The sequence below is a fragment of the Eptesicus fuscus genome, chromosome 21, assembly GCF_027574615.1.
Source record: "Eptesicus fuscus isolate TK198812 chromosome 21, DD_ASM_mEF_20220401, whole genome shotgun sequence".
Taxonomy (NCBI): Eukaryota; Metazoa; Chordata; class Mammalia; order Chiroptera; family Vespertilionidae; genus Eptesicus; species Eptesicus fuscus.
In genome coordinates, this window is record NC_072493.1 from 48285269 (window position 1) to 48305408 (window position 20140).

At 57.5% G+C, this 20140-nt stretch overlaps 1 protein-coding gene across 1 annotated transcript; it reads right to left on the reverse strand.

The window, feature by feature from the left end:
- Nucleotides 1-150: 150 nt before the first annotated feature.
- LOC129147544 (receptor-type tyrosine-protein phosphatase H-like) lies at nucleotides 151-13836 on the reverse strand. Its single transcript, XM_054710078.1, has 11 exons — nucleotides 13786-13836; nucleotides 12453-12486; nucleotides 12024-12287; nucleotides 8949-9212; nucleotides 7261-7599; nucleotides 6662-6925; nucleotides 5572-5841; nucleotides 4666-4965; nucleotides 4048-4314; nucleotides 426-501; nucleotides 151-186 (listed from the first exon to the last, which is right to left on the reverse strand). The coding sequence occupies exons 1-11, from the start codon at nucleotides 13834-13836 to the stop codon at nucleotides 165-167; spliced, it is 2151 nt and encodes a 716-aa protein (XP_054566053.1). The 3' UTR covers nucleotides 151-164.
- Between the last annotated feature and the right edge of the window lie 6304 nt (nucleotides 13837-20140).

Consider the following 20140-nt stretch of genomic DNA (forward strand, 5'->3'; position numbering starts at 1 on the left):
CCTGTACAGGCACAGAGGGCATCAGGCTCCTCTGAGACAAGTGTGGGGGGAGGGGTCTCTGGTCCTGCCCTCTGACCCAGGCAGCGGCCAGCGCACACCCCTCGATTGACCTGACAGGGATCCTTTCGGATGCTCCGCCAGCCGCCGGCTCACATGAGTGCTTGCTATTCCCGGCTCTGTATATACCTGGGGAGAGGGCGTTGGGAGGAGAGGCTCAGGAGGTGAGGCTGGGACCAGCGGTCCTGACCCCGCCCCGGCCCCACCTCCGGGCGCTAGGCCAGCCCCGCGCGGAGTCTCCCCCTCCCCGGGCCCACCTCCGGGCGCTCGGCCGGCCCCACCTCCGGGCGCTCGGCCAGCCCCGCGCGGAGTCTCCCCCTCCCCGGCCCCACCTCCGGGCGCTCGGCCAGCCCCGCGCGGAGTCTCACCTCCTCAGGAAGAAGACCAGCAGGCCCACCAGGGTGAGGAACAGCAGGACCCCGACAATGCTCCCGGCGATGACGCCTGGGGGAGGAGGCCGGGAGCTGTTAGGGCCCAGGTCCTAGCTCCTGGCACCCCATCTCTCCCACCTCCACCTTTTTTATTTTTAAATATGTTTTTATTGATTTCAGAGAGGAAGGGAGAGGAAGAGAGAGAGAAACATCAATGAGAGAGAATCATGGATCAGCTGCCTCCTGCACGCCCCCCCACTGGGGATCCAGCCTGCAACCCGGGCCTGTGCCCTGACCGGGAATCGAACCATGACCTCCTGGTTCACAGGTCAACGCTCAATCACTGAGCCACGCGGGCCGGGTCTTATCTTGTCACCCAGACTGTGACCAGCGGGCCTGTGGGGTAGATGCTGGGGCAGAGAGGGCAAAGGAGAAAACTCTGGAGAGCGCCCCCTTCCCCCCCCCAACCTTCCCTCCCAATCTCTCGGCCCCCAGGAGCCTGATCCAAACGCATCCTTTTCGCAGGTGACCTGGTGACGAGGCCACTCCCCACCTTGGCCGACCAAGCATGTCACACTCCCGGCCCGCGGGCCGCAGGCCCACAGTGAATGTTGCGGCGGCCCAGCCGATATCCCGGCGTGGGAGAAACGTTTCAATAAACATGTCGTAACTTCCTTTGTTCAGCATCCTGCTACACCTCATTATTAACAACGGACACAACGTCCGCCAATGACTGGTGACTGTCGCCGTGTGGCATTCACCTCCCTCACGCGCCTTACGCGCGGGCGCGCCATCTCTCTCCACTAACACCAGCGGCGAACATTCCAGCAGCCGGTGGCCGCGTCCTTAGTCTTGGACTGACGTGTGGGGTGTGCGCAACAGGAAATATTTCGCTTTCGGAGAACAAGAAAAGTAGGTTTACTTGTGTGACGCTTATGAACTTGTGCCGTTATTCAGTGTCTGGTAAGGTGATGCTCAAGAAAAAAAATGCTGATTTTTTTTTTTTTATCTCACTCTGAAAAAATGTTGATTTTTATTAAAATGTTCTATTTTACGTTAACAACTCATTTATTTCAGCCCTTTGTATTCAGCACGTCTCTATCGACATAAACCTACGCGTCTATGAAAATGGAAGCTGTCGCCCTAACCGGTGTGGCTCAGTGGATAGAGCGTCGGCCTGGGGACTGAAGGGTCCCGGGTTCGATTCCGGTCAAGGGCATGTACCTTGGTTGCGGGCACATCCCCAGTGGGAGGTGTACAGGAGGCAGCTGATCGATGTTTCTCTCTCATCGATGTTTCTAACTCTCTATCTCTCTCCCTTCCTCTCTGTAAAAAAAAAAAAGTCAATAAAATATATTTAAATTTTTAAAAAAAGGAAAGAAAATGGAAGCTGTTGTTTTTGTGTCCCACATCCACTTACACCTTGTGTATCTGGCCCGTGGGAGCCTGTGAGTGTGACACGCTTGGCCCAGACCCACCGTTCTCAGCAGGAGAGACGCTGCCTTGCCGGCGACATGGGGTGCCGTCTGGAGACACTGTGGGTTGTCACAACTGGGGTGGCAGTGCCCCTCGTGTGGAAGAGGTGGAGGCCAGGGATGCAGCTGAGCATCCCACAATGCACCGACCGCCCCCCACAGCAAAGAATAATCCAGCCCCAACGTCAATAGTGCCAAGATTGAGCCCTAGCCGGTTTGGCTCGGTGGATAGAGCGTCAGCCTGTGGATGGAAGGGTCCCGAGTTTGATTCCCAGGGTCAAGGGCACATGCCCGGGTTGCACATGCCCAGTAGGGGGCATGCAGGAGGCAGCCAATCCATGATTCTCTCTCATCAGGGATGTTTCTCTCTCTCTCTCTCCCTTCCTCTCTGAAATCAATAAAAATATTTTTAAAAATTATACTAAGTGAGAGACGGCAGTCACAGAGAGCCACATCGCATATGACTGTATTTTCAGGAAATGTCCAAAATCGGAAAATCTATGCAGAGAGGAAATAAATTAGAGATCCCCTAGCCCGGGTTGCTGGGGAATTGAGGACATTCGGGTGTGATGGTTTCAGATAGTGGTTGGCAAACTCATTAGTCAGCAGAGCCAAATACCAACAGTACAACGATTGAAATTTCTTCTGAGAGCCAAGTATTTTAAACTTAAACTTCTTCTAACGCCACGTCTTCAAAATAGACTCGCCCAGGCCGTGGTATTTTGTGGAAGAGCCACCCTCCAGGGGCCAAAGAGCCACATGTGGCTTGAGAGCCGCAGTTTGCCGACCACGGGTTTAAGAAGATAGTTTTTCTTTATGGGGTGATGAAAATATTCTCAAATGGATACTGGTGATGGTTGCACAATAACTGCCGGTATACTTAAAACCACGGCACACTTCAAATGGGTGAGCTGTGCCCTAGCCAGTTTGGATCCTGTTAGGTGGAGGCAGGGGGGAAGTCCAGAGCCCATGCATGCATCTGCAAGGTAGATGGCGACAGCGATAACTTGCGCCTTCCTAGACCCCTGGCCCGAGGCAGAAATTCCACACCTCTCATGCCCTCCGCACTCCCCCCACTAAACAGCTGTATAAAAGAAGTACCTACGCCCCTTTTTGGCCCGAACTTCCCTGGCCCACCCTCGGACCAGCGTATTTCGGCCGGGAGCGCAAGATTAAAACCTCCCCCCTTTTCATCGCCTGGACTCTGTGTTTTGTTCCTGCGTCGCAAACCTCTCAGAGCCGTGGATAGAGCATCGGCCTGCGGACTGAAGGGCCCGGGTTCGATTCCTGTCAAGGGCACATGCCAGGGTTGTGGGCTCAATCCCCAGTATGGGGGGTGCAGGAAGCAGCCGATCAATGATTCTCTCTCATCATTGATGTTTCTATCTTTCCCTCTCCCTTCCTCTCTGAAATCAATGAAAAACATATATATTTTTTAAAAATGTATTTTAAATAAATAAATAGGTGAGTTCTATGTTATGTGACTTACATCTCAATAGAACCGTTTTAAAGAAAGCAGAAAACAAAACCCAAACAAGCAGACAAACAGGACCCCTGGGCAGGTAAGACTCCCTCACCACATGCCGGAAGCCAATCCAGCATGTCATAACGGAAGAGTTTCATGGAAAGGTTGGTGGAACTTGGGGACTCAACAAGGGCTGAGTCACATATGTTATCACCTGTTGGGAATGGCTAAAGGCATTTCCCCAAACCTGTAAAGGATGATTGCTTGCTGCCAGACAGCTCAGGGCATCTCAATCTACATGTTATTTCTGCCTCTTGGCCAAACACCTGAACAGCCACAGGCAGTTCCCCATTCTGACAATGGACTCTATACTGAACCCTACCCTTTGATGTGTATATCTCCACCTTGCCTGAGGACAAATTGTGTTAATAAAAAGCAAGGGGTCCTGAGACAAGGAGAACTTGGTTTCTTCAGCCAAGCTCCCCCCCCCCCCCCCCCCCCCCCCCCCCGCCAAATGCCTTTCAAAATTATGTTTTGTCTCTGGAGTCTTATTTAATTTTTGCGCAGCCCCTTCTCCAGGTTTCCTGAACCCTTCTAGATGCCGGATCAAGACCCCTGGCATTAACCACAGGGCCTGGGGGGTCTGGAGAGGCTGTCTGTCCCCTGGGGCTGTGCTCACCTGCACTCTCCGTGTGGCAGGTCACGGAGGCAGATGGGGCCCGCAGCCCGTCCCAGAGGGTCCTCACGGTGGCTACGTAGGACTGAGCGGGCTGGAGGTCCCACACGGACACGCCCCTCCCGCAGGAGGCTCTGTCCCAGGAGCCCTGCTGCCCGCCCACCTGCAGCTCAAAGGCCACGTAGCCGCCCGGGGGGCAGGTCCAGGTCAGGGTGAGCCCGTAGCCACTGGAGATGCTGGTGCAGGAGGTGATGGTGACGGGGTCCGGGGCTGGGAGGAGGGGACAAGAGGAGTCAGTAGGTGCCAGCCAAGGTGGTGCTCCATCCCTCCCCCACTTCACCGCCACTGATGCCAATTCCATGGCAACGACCATGAGCCCATCCTTCCCTTCCCCAAACCAAAATACTTCTTCATCCCTCGCTTTCTAAATTCCAAATGGACGCACAACAGGTCCCCAAAAACTACCATTCCCATGAGCCTTTGGACTCTCTGGATCACTGTAGGTTATACAGTCAGGGCCCCATGGCCTGATGGGATTTGTAGTCCACTTACTTCTCATGGGCCACAAACCGCCCCCTCCCACCCCCATCCCCAAAACAGGTAAAAGGGGGCCCATCTCACCTGTGGATGCGCGGAGTCTCTGTGTGGAACCGGCTACATCGCTCCTCTCCGCCCACACGCTGAAGTTGTATGGAGTCCCGGGTTCCAGGGCCTCCACCACATACCAAGTCTCACTGGTCCTGGCTATCTGGTCGACCTTGTGTCCTTTCGGGTCTGCCTCCCTCTGGGGATCTCCCCCACCGGCCCACTGGACACAGTACACGTAGAGCTGAGCGCGGGGGTCGGCGGGGGCCTCCCACTGCAGGGCGATGGAGTTGTTGGTCTGAGTTGTCGTCTGCAGAGCTGTGACCTCGTTGGGAGCTGGGAATTGAGACAGACAACTCAAGGGGCGGATCCCCAAGGCCCCTCACACCCCCTTCCCTGTAGAGCTGAGGTGCCCCAGCCATCGGATCGGCCTAACTCCCAAGGAGGGTGCACCACAGAAAAGAGTTGGGGACCCCCCTTCCAGACACAACACGTTTCTAGACGTTTCTGTTGACTTCAGTCTTCTTAGCCCAAATGGCCAAAGACTGAAGGCTTCAGGTCCCGTGCATCAGCAGTGCACCCAGTCCCTGGGGCCACTCTGCTTCCTCTCACTCTGGGGACCCACACCTGCAGGCTGGGAGGCGGGGCCCCGATGGATCCGCCCGTTCACCAGGACAGGCTGTGGGCGCCTGTCTACCTGGTGACCTTACTGACCCCCGGACAGCCAGGGCTCTCTCCGTCCCCAAAGACAGACCCTCCAACCGGAAAACCCGGGTCGCTGAGGACAGACACCCCCTAGGAGGCAGGTCTTCAAGCTCCAGGTCGGAGGAGGCTGGTGAGGGCTCGCCGAGCACAGTTCGTCTCCCAGGAACCTTGCAACATCCCCACCTCCTCCCCCCCCCGTCCCAGTAGTGCTGGGCCCAGACCTAGACGGGGTCTCACCTGTGGCCACCAAGAGGGTCTTTCTGTTGCTGTTGACCCCGTTCCTCTCCGCCCACACGGTGAAGGTGTACAGGCTCCCAGCTTCCAGGGCGCTCACGGTGATCCTGGTATCCGGGGTGCTCTGGGGCCCAGCGGCAGCCCCGCCCTCCAGGGTCCAGGAGACCCAGTAGGTGTAGGGAGGCTGGTCTGGGCCCTGGGGAGCTGTCCAGCTCAGGGCGATGGAGCTGGTGGTCCGGCCCCCGATCCGGAGACTCGTCACTGCGTGGGGGACTGGCAGGAGGAACAGAGAGACAGTCAGGTCTCCACGCCCCTCGTCCCCAAGGTCCTCAGCCGTCACGTCCCTGCTCCCTGCGCCGCCAGGTTGTTGGGAGACACCTCCTGGCCCTGGCCGGGAGCTCAGTGGGTTAGAGCGACGGACGTCCCACCATGTAATGTAGGGTCCGATCCCCGGTCAGGGCACATACAAGAATCAACCAATGACTGCATCAATGGGAACAACTAATAGTATTTCTCTCCCTTTCTCTCACCTCCCTCTCTCTCTCTCTCTCTCTCACCCCCCCCCCCCCCCCGCCCCCATCTCCTCTCTCTCTCTAAAATCAAGAAATAGCCCGGCCGGCATGTCTCAGTGGTTGAGCGTCTACCTATGAAGTAGGAGGTCCCGATTTGATTCCCGGTCAGGGCACAGGCCCGGGTTTCAGGCTTGATCCCTGGTTTGGGGTGTGTAGGAGGCAGCCGATCGATGATTAGCTCTTATCATTGGTGTATCTCTCTCTCTCACCCCCTCCCTTCCTCTCTGAAATCAATAAAAATATATATTTAAGCCCTGACCGGTTTTGCTCAGTGGATAGAGCATCAGCCTGTGGACTGAAGGGTCCCGGGTTCGATTCCGCTCAAGGGCATGTACCTTGGTTGCGGGTCCATCCCCAGTGGGGGGTGTGTAGGAGGCAGCCGATCCATGATTCTCTCTCATCATTGATGTTCCTCTCTCTCTCTCTCTCTCTCCCCCCTCTCCCTTCCTCTCTGAAATCAATAAAAATATATTCAAAAACAAAAACCAGGATAATGACGACAAAACAAATGGCCCCGTCACCTGTGGCCGCGCGGAGAGGGGTCCGGGAGCCGCTGATGTTCCTGTTCTCCACCCACACGGCGAGCTCGTAGGCGGACCCGGGTTTCAGGCCGTCCACGGTGACTCTGGTGTCTGCTGTGCTCCGGGTCCCAGTTTCACCACCGCCACCCGTCCACTGGACCCAGTAGGTGTAGCTCCGGTCGGGGCCGTGGGGCGGCCCCCAGCGCAGGCTGAGGGAGCTGGTGGTCCGACTCTCCACGGTCAGGTCCCCGACGGGGCTGGGGGCTGAGGCGGCGGGAGGAAGGCTCAGCGTCCGCAGGGGAGCCGCTCATCGCTGACCCCCAGTTCCCAGGGGGGTCCCCGCCCTGGGTGCTAAGCAGAGACACCCCCGGCCCCCCACTAGCATGATGGTCTGGAAAGCTCCCCAGCCCTGACTCCGAGGCAGGAGGACCCAGGGACAACCCCGGGCTGTGGCCGGCTCCCCTGGGGCCCGGCGGCAGGTCCGGCCCACGGAGGCCCAGTGACCCGCCGGCTGCCCGGGGCGGGCCCTGCTCCCACCGGGTCCCAGCCGCCCCCTCCCACCCCGGGGGGACCCAGCCATCGGACGGGGTGCGGCTGACCTGTGGAACCCTCCTGGGTCTGCGCGGCACTGGGGACCCCGTGCCTCTCCGCCCACACGGAGAACGGGTACGAGGTTGCTGACGTGAGTCCCTCCACCGTGTACGTGACGTCTGTCGAGTTCCGGGTCTCGTTCTTGCCATCCCCCGGGTACTGGACCCAGTAGGTGTAGCTTTGTGTGTCTGGGGGCGCCCAGCGCAGGGTGATGGAGCTGTTGGTCCGATTCTCCACGGTCAGGTCCCTGACGGGGTTGGGGGCTGAGGAGGGGACAGGAGGGGGTGTCAGCTGTGGTCTCTGGGGCCTCATGTGCAGGCCTTCCTTCCCCGCTCGGCCCAGGAAGCCTGGGGCAGTGACTAGACCCTCAAGTCCAACTGGCAGCCGTGCCCGGCCAGTGTGGCTCAGTGGTTGAGCGGCCACCTATGAACCAGGAGGTCACAGTTCAATTCCAGGTCAGGGCACCTGCCCCAGTTGTGGGCTTGGTCCCCACTGTGGGGCCTGCAGGAGGCAGCCGATCCATGACTCTCTCTCATCATTGATGTTTCTATCTCTCCCTCTCCCTTCCTCTCTGAAATCAATAAAAATCTATTTCAAAAAATGGCAGCCGTGACCTCCAGGTGACACCGAGCCCTAGCCGGGTGGGTCAGGTGGCGCGTCCTCACATACGCCTAAAGGTTTCGGGTTCCACTCCGGTCCGGGCACGTACCTGGGTTTCAGGCTGCGGGAGGCAACCGATCCACGTTTCTCTCTCACATCAATGTCTCTCTCTCACTCTCTCTCCTTTCCGCTCTCAGAATCAATAAACAGATCCTTGGGTGAGGATAAAGAAGCAGATAAATAAACCGTGAAACACACACACACACACCACGTTCAAAGAACTGGGATGGAGTTAGCCCTGTACGAACGCTCACTGGTCTTTCTCTGTGACACGGGTCACAGTGACCACAGGGTGAGTGGGTCCGCTGGGCAGAGGAACTCTCTCTGCAACGAATGTCCGGTTTCCTCTCCCGGAGGCCACTGTGTCTGAGAGAAGCCTTCAATGTAGAGGCAGGGCCTCCATTCTCTTTCTTTTTAAATATTTTTTTATTGATTTCAGAGAGGAAGGGAGAGGGAGAGAGAGAGAAACATCAATGATGAGAGAGGATCATGGATCGGCTGCCCCCTGGAAGCCCGCTACTGGGGATCGAGCCCGCAACATGGGCCTGTGCCCTTGACCGGAAATCAAACCCAGGACCCTTCAGTCCGCAGGCAGAGGCTCTACCCACTGAGCCACACCGGCCAGGGCAGGATGTTCTTTCTTCATCTCCTGCTCAACGGGACCCAAAGAGGCGCCGGGTTGGAGACTCTACCAGGTTCTGCTGATGATTCACCACCTCCTCCTATCACCTCCCTCAGGGGAAAAAAAAAAACACAAAAAAAGGCCCAGCCAGCTTGGCTCAGTGGTGGGCGTCCTCGACCTATGAACCAGGAGGTCACTGTTCCATTCTGTCCTGGGTCAGGGCACATGCTGATCCCCAGTAGGGGGCGTGCGGGAGGCAGCCGATCCATGATTCTCTCTCATCATTGATGTTTCTCTCTCTCCCTCTTCCTTCCCCTCCGAGATCAATAAAAATATATATTTTTTAAAAATGAAGAAAAAAACAACACAAAAAACCCCCAGGATAATGACGACAAAACAAATGGCCCCCGTCACCTGTGGCCGTGCGGAGAAGGGTCCGGGAGCTTCTGATGTTCATGTTCTCCACCCACACGGCGAGCTCATAGGAGGACCAGGGTTTCAGTGCGTCCACGGTGAGTCTGGTGTCTGCTGTGCTCTGGGTCCCAGTTTTATTACCGTCATCCGTCCACTGGACCCAGTAGGTGTAGCTCCGGTTGGGGCCGTGGGGCGGCTCCCAGCGCAGGGTGATGGAGCTGGTGGTCCGACTCTCCACGGTCAGGTCCCCGACGGGGTTGGGGGCTGAGGAGGGGACAGGAGGGGGGATCAGCTGTGGTATCTGGGGCCCTCATGTGCAGGCCTTCCTTCCCGGCTGGGCCCAGGATCCTAGGGCGGTGGCTAGACCCTCAAGTCCAAAATGGCAGCTGTACCCGGCCTGCATGGCTCAGTGGTTGAGCATCGACCTATGAACCAGGAGGTCACGGTTCGATTCCCGGTCAGGGCACATGCCTGGGTTGTGGGCTCCATCCCAGGTGTGAGGGTGCAGGAGGCAGCTGATCAATGATTCTCTCTCATCATTGATGCTTTTATCTCTCTCTCCCTCTTTAAAATCAATAAAAACATACAGAGTGGCCAGATTATTATGATCTCTGAACGCATAATAATCTGGCCACTCAGTGTATATCCTATATAATAAAAGGCTAATATGCAAATTGTCCCCTCAACCAGGAGTTTGACCATCAGGCAGGCAGGCCAACCGCCCATGTCCCCTCCCCCTGACCAGGCTGGCCGGACCCCACCCATGCACGAATTCATGCACCAGGCCTCTAATAGCCTATCTAATAAAAGGGTAATATGCAAATTGACCACACCTCCGCTATAGCCACAAGCCACGCCCACCAGCCAATCAGGAGCAAGTATGCAAATTAACCCAACCAAGATGGCTGCCTCCACGGAGCGAGCAAGAGGCTTGGATTTCCCCAGCAATGGAGGAAGCCAAGCTCCCACAGCCCTGGCCTCCGCTCAAGGCTAAAAAGTTTCAATTATAGAAGATAAATACCATATTTTCTGGCATATAAGACGACTGGGCTTATAGAAGATTTTTCTGGGTTAAAAAGTCTTATATGCCAGAAGATATGGTAAATCCCCAAAAAATGGCTCTGGCCACAGAGCTGGAGAGAGCAGGAGGCTTGATTTGCCCCTGGTGATGGAGGAAGCTAAGCTGCCGCAGCCCTGGCCTCTGCTCAAGGCTACAAAGTTTCAATTATAGAAGATAAATAAATCCCAGATACCAGGGCCTCCACTTGGGTCGCCTGGGGCCATGGTAGGCCTGCAAACCACCACAGGCCACTTGCCCAGGCCACCCCACGCCCCAAAGGATCCCCCACCCTGATCCGGGACACCCTTTAGGGCAAACCAGCTGGCCCCCACCCATGCACTAGGCCTCTATCCTGTCTAATAAAAGAGTAATATGCAAATTGACCATCACTCCAACACACAAGATGGCTGCCCTCATGTGGACACAAGATGGCCTGCAAGGGAGGGCAGTTGGGGGCGATCAAGCCTGCAGGGGAGGGCCATTAGGGGTGACCAGGCCAGCAGAGGAGGGAAGTTGGGGGCAACTGGGGCTGCAGGGAAGGGCAGTTAGGGGGACCCAGGACTGCAGGGGAGAGCAGTTGGGGGGAACCAGGCCTGCAGGGGAGGGCAGTTAAGGGCAATCAAGCTGGCAGGGGAGCAGTCAGGTATCCATCAGGCTGGCAGGGGAGTGGTTAGGGGGTGATCAGGCTGGCAGGCATAAGCGGTTAGGGGCAATCAGGAAGGCAGGCAGGTGAGCAGTTGGGAGCCAGCAGTCCTGGATTGTGAGAGGGATGTCCAACTGCCCGTTTAGGCCCGATCCTACAGGCTGAAACAGGCAGTGGTACATCCCTCGAGGGGTCCCAGATTAGAGAGGGTGCAGGATGGGCTGAGGGACACCCACCCCCATGCATGAATTTCGTGCACTGGGCCTCAGTGGACAGAGCGTCAGCCCGCGGACTGAAGGGTCATGGGTTCGATTCTGGTCAAGGGCACATGCCTGGGTTGCAGGCTCAACCCCCAGTAGGGGGTGTGCAGGAGGCAGCTGATCGATGATTCTCTCTCATCACTGATGTTTCTCTCTCTCGCCCTCTCCCTTCCTCTCTGCAATCAATAACAATACATTAAAAACAAACAAACAAATGAGTACATAATGGAATACACCCACGGAGTTCGATGAATTGGGACGAACTTGAGCTTATAGGATCTCTCATCCGTCCTCCCACAGGATGTGGGCCACAGGTCACAATGACACGCTGCCTCCATGGAGCTAAGGACACTCGCTCTCTGCAGCTCATGTCCACTTCCCTCTGACTGAGGCCAATGAGGCGGAGAGAAACCTGGCACGGACAGGCGGGGCCCATTCTCTCTCTGTGGGTGTGCGAACCTGCCGTGCTCGCTGTGGGTGCTCCAGCCCCACCAGACACCCCCTTCCAAACCCGGACAACCGCCCTGGCCGGAGTGGCCCAGTGGGTAGAGCGGTCAGTCTTTGGACTGAAGGGTCCCAGGTTCGGTTCCGGTCAAGGGCATGCACCGTGGCTGCAGGCTCCTCCCCGGCCAGGCCCTGGCCTGTGTGCGTGCAGGAGGCAACCCATCGATGTGTTTCTCTCTCACATCGGAAGTTTCTCTCTGTCTCTCCCTCTCTCTCTCTTCACTCTCTGTAAAATTCCATGGAAAAATATCCTCGGGTGAGGATTAAAAAATGAATAAATAATTAAAAAAAAAAAGGATTTTCAAAATATATATTTTATTGGTTTTTTACAGAGAGGAAGGGAGAGGGAGAGAGAGTTAGAAACATCGATGAGAGAGAAACATCGACCCGCTGCCTCCTGCACACCCCACACTGGGGATGTGCCCGCAACCAAGGTACATGCCCTTGACCGGAATCGAACCTGGGACCCTTCAGTCCGCAGTCTGATGCCCTATCCACTGAGCTAAACCGGTCAGGGCTAAAAGAAAAGTTTTATTAAAAAACACAGACAACCCTCCCCCCCTGACACACAAAACAACCACAACAGATTAATCGGGGGCTGCTCTCACCTGAGTTGGCAATGAGGGTCGTGGGGTGGCTGCTGGCTCCACCTCCCTCCACCCACACGGAAAACGCATAGAGGGACGCGGGTGCGAGTCCCTCCGCCGTGTAAGTGACGTCTGTCGTGTTTCGGGTCTCATCTTTGCCCTCTCCGGCCCACCTGACCCAGTAGGTGTGGTTCTCCGGGCTCGGGTCTCCCGGGGGCGCCCAGCGCAGGCTGATGGAGCTGTTGGTCTGATTCCACACGGTCAGGTTCCTGACAGGGCCGGGTGCTGGGAATCGGAAGCGAGGCTGGGTCCCCAATCCCCTCCAGAGCCAGAAAGACCCTCCCATCAGCGCCTGCCAGGGATCCTTGGGCCCTCCATGGAGACCGCCCCCCCTTCAAAGCTCACCCAAGAGACTCCGGGTGGGCAGTGAACTCAGCACGGATCCCTCACCCGCTGTCCTGGCTCCGGTCCAGGCGCACAGGCTCTGGGGGAGCGGAGGGGAGAGTCAGAGCCCAGCCTCCCCTCCAGGCCCGGGTGAGACTGTGGGGCTGGGGGCAGCCTGCACCCTCCCAGCCTCAGCCCCCACAGGGGCACAGCCAGGAAAGGGACACTGGGAGCAAGGGACTCCTGCCCCAGGCTCAGCCTCCTCAAAGGTCACCCCAAGGCCAGCTGCCTCTTCTGGGTGTGTGGGGAGGGCAGGGCGGGGCTCGGGGGCCCAGGAGCTGGCTGGACACCTGCCCTCCACCTGCTGGGATAAGGTCAGGCCCAGAGATAAGGTGATGGTTTCACTTTCTGAAAAGTATGGATGACTAGAAGCAGAAAAGTAAGCAACGTAATGATGGTAAAATAACAACAACAACAACAACAATAATAATAACAACAACAATAATAATAACAACAACACTAAAAGGAAAAGCAAAAAGAAAAGTCACCAACGACTGGGAACGGGGGAGAGACAGGCTGGTGACCAGAAGCCAGATAACCAGTCTGATGGAGTCTGAGGCTGGGGCCTGGGTCTGAGGGAGGAGGGGCTGGGGGCCTGGGCTCCTGGGTCTGAGGGAGGAGGGGCTGGGCTCCTGGGTCTGAGGGAGGAGGGGCTGGGCTCCTGGGTCTGAGGGAGGAGGGGCTGGGGGCCTGGGTCTGAGGGAGGAGGGGCTGGGGGCCTGGGCTCCTGGGTCTGAGGGAGGAGGGGCTGGGGGCCTGGGCTCCTGGGTCTGAGGGAGGAGGGGCTGGGGGCCTGGGCTCCTGGGTCTGAGGAAGGAGGGCTGGGGGCCTGGGCTCCTGGGTCTGAGGGAGGAGGGCTGGGGGCCTGGGCTCCTGGGTCTGAGGGAGGAGGGCTGGGGGCCTGGGCTCCTGGGTCTGAGGGAGGAGGGCTGGGGGCCTGGATTCCTAGGTCAGAAGGAGGAGGCTGGGGGCCTGGGCTCCTGAGTCTGAGGGAGGAGGGGCTGGGGGCCTGGGCTCCCGGGTCTGAGGGAGGAGGTTGGGGGCCTGGGCTCCTGAATCTGAGGGAGGAGGGTCTGAGGGAGGAGGTTGGGGCCTGGATCTCAGGGTCTGAGGGAGGGACCGGGGCGGGGACTGCAGGGCCTTTTAACCCAGAATTGACTCTCACCCGGGACAGGACAGACCTAAGAGCCCAGGTGTGAGGCTCCCCAACAATCTCTGGAACCTGGACTCCTGCTTTCTTCTCCCCTTTTCCCCAGGACCCGAGTTCCGGACCCCAGGTCCCCATCCCTCAGACCCCGCACTGGCGCCCTCCCCCGGCCCTCCCGGAGGCCCCACTCACCAGCAGCACCAGGCTCCCCAAGGGCGCGAGGCCCCCCCCAGCCCGCGTCATGCCTGCGGGGATGCTTGCGGCCTCGGCGGGACCCAGGTGACCGGTGCGGGCCGTCCAGCGGCTGGACCGTAAATGCGGGCATGGCCCTTCCCGGCCCCGGGGCCGAGGCCACAGGTCGGCTGGGGCGGGAGGCGGAGGAAGTGGAGCTCCCGGGAGAGCGCCCGCCCCGCCCCGTCCAGGCCCGGGTCGCGGCCTCTGGACCCTCCTTTGCCCCCGAGGGGGACCCCGGGGCGGGCGCGGCGGCGCGCAGGGCGGGGCGGGGGGTGCGCGCCCGCGGCCCAGCCCGTCCGGCTCCGCTCCCGCCCCGAGGCCGTACGAGTGGGGGGCCCCCCGGGCGGCTCCAGACGCCGGGTCTGCACGTGCGGGTCCGGGCGCCGGGCAAGTCCTTCCAGCTCCGGCCCTGCCGCCCCGGACCGAGCACCCCTCTCGGGGGCTCACCCCGCACCTCTGACCATCGCCCTCCCGGCAGCGCGGGGGCCCCTCGCGGCGGAGTGGGGACGGGGGTCTGCGCTCCGGTTCCAGCGAGACCGCGACCCGGGCTGGGTTCCGCGCAGGCGCCCTGCGTCCGCCGGCCCGCACCTGGGACCAGGTCTCGCTGCACCTGGCGCCGGGGAACCGGCCCGGATCCCGCGCACCCCTCCCGCCGCGCCCTTCCCAGCCTCCCGGCGGGGGGGGCCCAGGGATCCCACGTGGCAGGAGGATGCAGGGGCGGGTGGGGGTGCGGGTCGGGGTGGGGGTCCTGGCTCCCTTCTCTCACCGACTGAGGAACACATAGAGCAGGACTCGGGGCGGCCTGCGGAAGGGGGGGTCCTGGTCGTGGGACTTCAAGGCCCCCCCGCTCAGTTCCCCAAAGCTGCCCCCACACCCTGCGGTTCTTGGTAAAGCCATAGCAGCCTTTATTTACATGTTTTTCTTTCGCCGAAACCGGTTTGGCTCAGTGGATAGAGCGTCGGTCTGCGGACTGGGGGGTCCCGGGTTCGATTCCCGTCAAGGGCATGTACCTTGGTTGCGGGCACATCCCCAGTAGGGGGTGTGCAGGAGGCAGCTGATTGATGTTTCTCTCTCATCGATGTTTCTAACTCTCTCTTCCTCTCTGTAAAAAATCAATATAATATATATTTTTTAAAAGTAAAATATTTTTAAAAGTTTTTTTCTTTTTTAAAAAATATATTTTATTGATTTTTTACAGAGAGGAAGGGAGAGGGATAGAGACTTAGAAACATCGATGAGAGAGAAACATGGTACATGCCCTTGACCGGAATCGAACCCGGGACCCCCCAGTCCGCAGGCCGACGCTCTATCCACTGAGCCAAACCGGTTTCAGCTTAAAAAGTTTTTTTCTTTCTTTAATTTTTGTGCACATATTGATTGATTGATTTCAGAGAGGAAAAGAGCCCTGGCTGGTGTGGCTCAGTGGATAGAGCGTCGGCCTGCGGACTGAAGGGTCCCGGGTTCGATTCCGGTCAAGGGCATGTGCCTTGGTTGCGGGCACATCCCCGGTGGGGAGTGTGCAGGAGGCAGCTGATCGATGTTTCTCTTTTATCGATGTTTCTAGCTCTCTATTCCTTTCTGTAAAAAATAAGTAAAATACATTTTTTTTAAAAAGCAGAGAGGAAGGGAGAGGGAGAGAAATATCAATGAGGAGAGAGAATCATGAATCGGTGCCTCCTGCACGCCCCCTACCGGGGATGGAATCAAACCCTGGCCTCCGGGCCTCCTCCCCGCGGGGAGGTTTCAAAGGGCGGAGGCGTCTTTTTTTTTTTTTAATATATTTTATTGGTTTTTTACAGAGAGGAAGAGAGGGATAGAGAGTTACAAACATCCATCAGCTGCCTCCTGCACACCCCCCACTGGGGATGTGCCCGCAACCAAGGTACATGCCCTTGACCGGAATCGAACCTGGGACCTTTGAGTCCGCAGGCCGACGCTCTATCCACTGAGCCACACCGGTTTGGGTGGGCGGAGGCATCTTGCTGGCGGTAAGGCAGCTTCCGCCTGCTCACCCCCTGCTCCGGAGGGATGGGGGGGGGGATCGCTGCTCTGCAGGTGGCCCTGGTGGTGCCCAGGCCTGGGGGACAGGCGCGGCGCAGTCCCTCGCAGACCGCAGAGGGAGCAGCCCTGTGTGCGAAAATGATGGACGTGGTCTGGGGCGGACGGACAGAGGGACGTGGAAGGCGGCTCCTTAGCTCTTTCCGCTGGGGCGGGAGCTGGTTTGGGCCCTTTAAGAGGGGAAGAGAGCAGGTGCTCACTTGATTACCCCCATGTACTCCGTCCTGAGCCCCCCACTCTTGAGGGCGCTCAGGGTCCTGGGGACCTGGGTAGCAGGTGGTTGGGACCCCGGGGGGGGGGGGGGCGGGGTCTGAATGAAGGCATCCCAGGCCCACAGGGCACCTGAGATTGACAAGAGAGGTGCCCTCCCGCCCGGAACAGCTGCCCCTCCCCCTCCAGGCTGTTCCGCGCATTCAGGCCTCATCAGGCCCCGGCTTTGCTCTGTGGTGAGTGGGGTCCCTGGCCTGAGGGTGGAGCAGGGACTGACAATCAGGGGTGGGCTCGGGGGACCCTTTAAACACATTATGGATGCAAGTCTCCCCTCGGCTGTATGAGTCCCTAAAACATGTCATGGGTGGAGAAGTCTCCCCTCAGCTGTAAGAGTCCCTAAAGCGTGTCATGGGTGGAGAAGTCTCCCCTCTGCTGTAAGAGTCCCTAAAGCGTGTCATGGGTGGAGAAGTCTCCTCTCAGCTGTAAGAGTCCCTAAAGCGTGTCATGGGTGGAGAAGTCTCCTCTCAGCTGTAAGAGTCCCTAAAGCGTGTCATGGGTGGAGAAGTCTCCTCTCTGCTGTAAGAGTCCCTAAAGCGAGTCATGGGTGGAGAAGTCTCCCCTCAGCTGTAAGAGTCCCTAAAGCGTGTCATGGGTGGAGAAGTCTCCCCTCAGCTGTAAGAGTCCCTAAAGCGTGTCATGGGTGGAGAAGTCTCCCCTCAGCTGGAAGAGTCCCTAAAGCGTGTCATGGGTGGAGAAGTCTCCTCTCAGCTGGAAGAGTCCCTAAAGCGTGTCATGGGTGGAGAAGTCTCCTCTCTGCTGTAAGAGTCCCCTAAAGCGTGTCATGGGTGGAGAAGTCTCCTCTCAGCTGGAAGAGTCCCTAAAGCGTGTCATGGGTGGAGAAGTCTCCTCTCTGCTGGAAGAGTCCCTAAAGCGTGTCATGGGTGGAGAAGTCTCCTCTCTGCTGTAAGAGTCCCTAAAGCGTGTCATGGGTGGAGAAGTCTCCGCTCAGCTGGAAGAGTCCCTAAAGCGTGTCATGGGTGGAGAAGTCTCCCCTCTGCTGTAAGAGTCCCTAAAGCGTGTCATGGGTGGAGAAGTCTCCTCTCTGCTGGAAGAGTCCCTAAAGCGTGTCATGGGTGGAGAAGTCTCCTCTCTGCTGGAAGAGTCCCTAAAGCGTGTCATGGGTGGAGAAGTCTCCTCTCTGCTGTAAGAGTCCCTAAAGCGTGTCATGGGTGGAGAAGTCTCCTCTCTGCTGGAAGAGTCCCTAAAGCGTGTCATGGGTGGAGAAGTCTCCTCTCAGCTGGAAGAGTCCCTAAAGCGTGTCATGGGTGGAGAAGTCTCCCCTCTGCTGTAAGAGTCCCTAAAGCGTGTCATGGGTGGAGAAGTCTCCTCTCTGCTGTAAGAGTCCCTAAAGCTTTTCATGGATGGAGAAGTCTCCTCTCTGCTGTAAGAGTCCCTAAAGCATGTCATGGGTGGAGAAGTCTCCTCTCTGCTGTAAGAGTCCCTAAAGCGTGTCATGGGTGGAGAAGTCTCCTCTCTGCTGGAAGAGTCCCTAAAGCGTGTCATGGGCGGAGAAGTCTCCCCTCTGCTGTAAGAGTCCCTAAAGCGTGTCATGGGTGGAGAAGTCTCCTCTCTGCTGGAAGAGTCCCTAAAGCGTGTCATGGGTGGAGAAGTCTCCTCTCTGCTGTAAGAGTCCCTAAAGCGTGTCATGGGTGGAGAAGTCTCCTCTCAACTGTAAGAGTCCCTAAAGCGTGTCATGGGTGGAGAAGTCTCCTCTCTGCTGGAAGAGTCCCTAAAGCGTGTCATGGGTGGAGAAGTCTCCTCTCTGCTGGAAGAGTCCCTAAAGCGTGTCATGGGTGGAGAAGTCTCCTCTCTGCTGGAAGAGTCCCTAAAGCGTGTCATGGGTGGAGAAGTCTCCTCTCTGCTGGAAGAGTCCCTAAAGCGTGTCATGGGTGGAGAAGTCTCCTCTCTGCTGTAAGAGTCCCTAAAGCGTGTCATGGGTGGAGAAGTCTCCTCTCAGCTGGAAGAGTCCCTAAAGCGTGTCATGGGTGGAGAAGTCTCCCCTCAGCTGGAAGAGTCCCTAAAGCGTGTCCTGGGTGGAGAAGTCTCCCCTCAGCTGTAAGAGTCCCTAAAGCGTGTCATGGGTGGAGAAGTCTCCTCTCTGCTGGAAGAGTCCCTAAAGCGTGTCATGGGTGGAGAAGTCTCCTCTCTGCTGGAAGAGTCCCTAAAGCGTGTCATGGGTGGAGAAGTCTCCTCTCTGCTGGAAGAGTCCCTAAAGCGTGTCATGGGTGGAGAAGTCTCCTCTCTGCTGGAAGAGTCCCTAAAGCGTGTCATGGGTGGAGAAGTCTCCTCTCTGCTGTAAGAGTCCCTAAAGCGTGTCATGGGTGGAGAAGTCTCCTCTCTGCTGGAAGAGTCCCTAAAGCGTGTCATGGGTGGAGAAGTCTCCTCTCTGCTGGAAGAGTCCCTAAAGCGTGTCATGGGTGGAGAAGTCTCCTCTCAGCTGTAAGAGTCCCTAAAGCGTGTCATGGGTGGAGAAGTCTCCCCTCTGCTGGAAGAGTCCCTAAAGCGTGTCATGGGTGGAGAAGTCTCCTCTCAGCTGTAAGAGTCCCTAAAGCGTGTCATGGGTGGAGAAGTCTCCTCTCTGCTGTAAGAGTCCCTAAAGCGGGTCATGGGTGGAGAAGTCTCCCCTCTGCTGGAAGAGTCCCTAAAGCGTGTCATGGGTGGAGAAGTCTCCTCTCTGCTGGAAGAGTCCCTAAAGCGTGTCATGGGTGGAGAAGTCTCCCCTCAGCTGGAAGAGTCCCTAAAGCGTGTCATGGGTGGAGAAGTCTCCTCTCTGCTGGAAGAGTCCCTAAAGCGTGTCATGGGTGGAGAAGTCTCCTCTCTGCTGGAAGAGTCCCTAAAGCGTGTCATGGGTGGAGAAGTCTCCTCTCTGCTGGAAGAGTCCCTAAAGCGTGTCATGGGTGGAGAAGTCTCCTCTCTGCTGGAAGAGTCCCTAAAGCGTGTCATGGGTGGAGAAGTCTCCTCTCTGCTGGAAGAGTCCCTAAAGCGTGTCATGGGTGGAGAAGTCTCCTCTCTGCTGGAAGAGTCCCTAAAGCGTGTCATGGGTGGAGAAGTCTCCCCTCAGCTGGAAGAGTCCCTAAAGCGTGTCATGGGTGGAGAAGTCTCCTCTCTGCTGGAAGAGTCCCTAAAGCGTGTCATGGGTGGAGAAGTCTCCTCTCTGCTGGAAGAGTCCCTAAAGCGTGTCATGGGTGGAGAAGTCTCCTCTCTGCTGGAAGAGTCCCTAAAGCGTGTCATGGGTGGAGAAGTCTCCTCTCTGCTGGAAGAGTCCCTAAAGCGTGTCATGGGTGGAGAAGTCTCCTCTCTGCTGGAAGAGTCCCTAAAGCGTGTCATGGGTGGAGAAGTCTCCTCTCTGCTGGAAGAGTCCCTAAAGCGTGTCATGGGTGGAGAAGTCTCCTCTCTGCTGTAAGAGTCCCTAAAGCGTGTCATGGGTGGAGAAGTCTCCTCTCTGCTGGAAGAGTCCCTAAAGCGTGTCATGGGTGGAGAAGTCTCCTCTCTGCTGTAAGAGTCCCTAAAGCGTGTCATGGGTGGAGAAGTCTCCTCTCTGCTGGAAGAGTCCCTAAAGCGTGTCATGGGTGGAGAAGTCTCCTCTCTGCTGGAAGAGTCCCTAAAGCGTGTCATGGGTGGAGAAGTCTCCTCTCTGCTGTAAGAGTCCCTAAAGCTTTTCATGGATGGAGAAGTCTCCTCTCTGCTGTAAGAGTCCCTAAAGCATGTCATGGGTGGAGAAGTCTCCTCTCTGCTGTAAGAGTCCCTAAAGCGTGTCATGGGTGGAGAAGTCTCCTCTCAGCTGTAAGAGTCCCTAAAGCGTGTCATGGGTGGAGAAGTCTCCTCTCTGCTGTAAGAGTCCCTAAAGCGTGTCATGGGTGGAGAAGTCTCCTCTCTGCTGGAAGAGTCCCTAAAGCGTGTCATGGGTGGAGAAGTCTCCTCTCTGCTGGAAGAGTCCCTAAAGCGTGTCATGGGTGGAGAAGTCTCCTCTCTGCTGGAAGAGTCC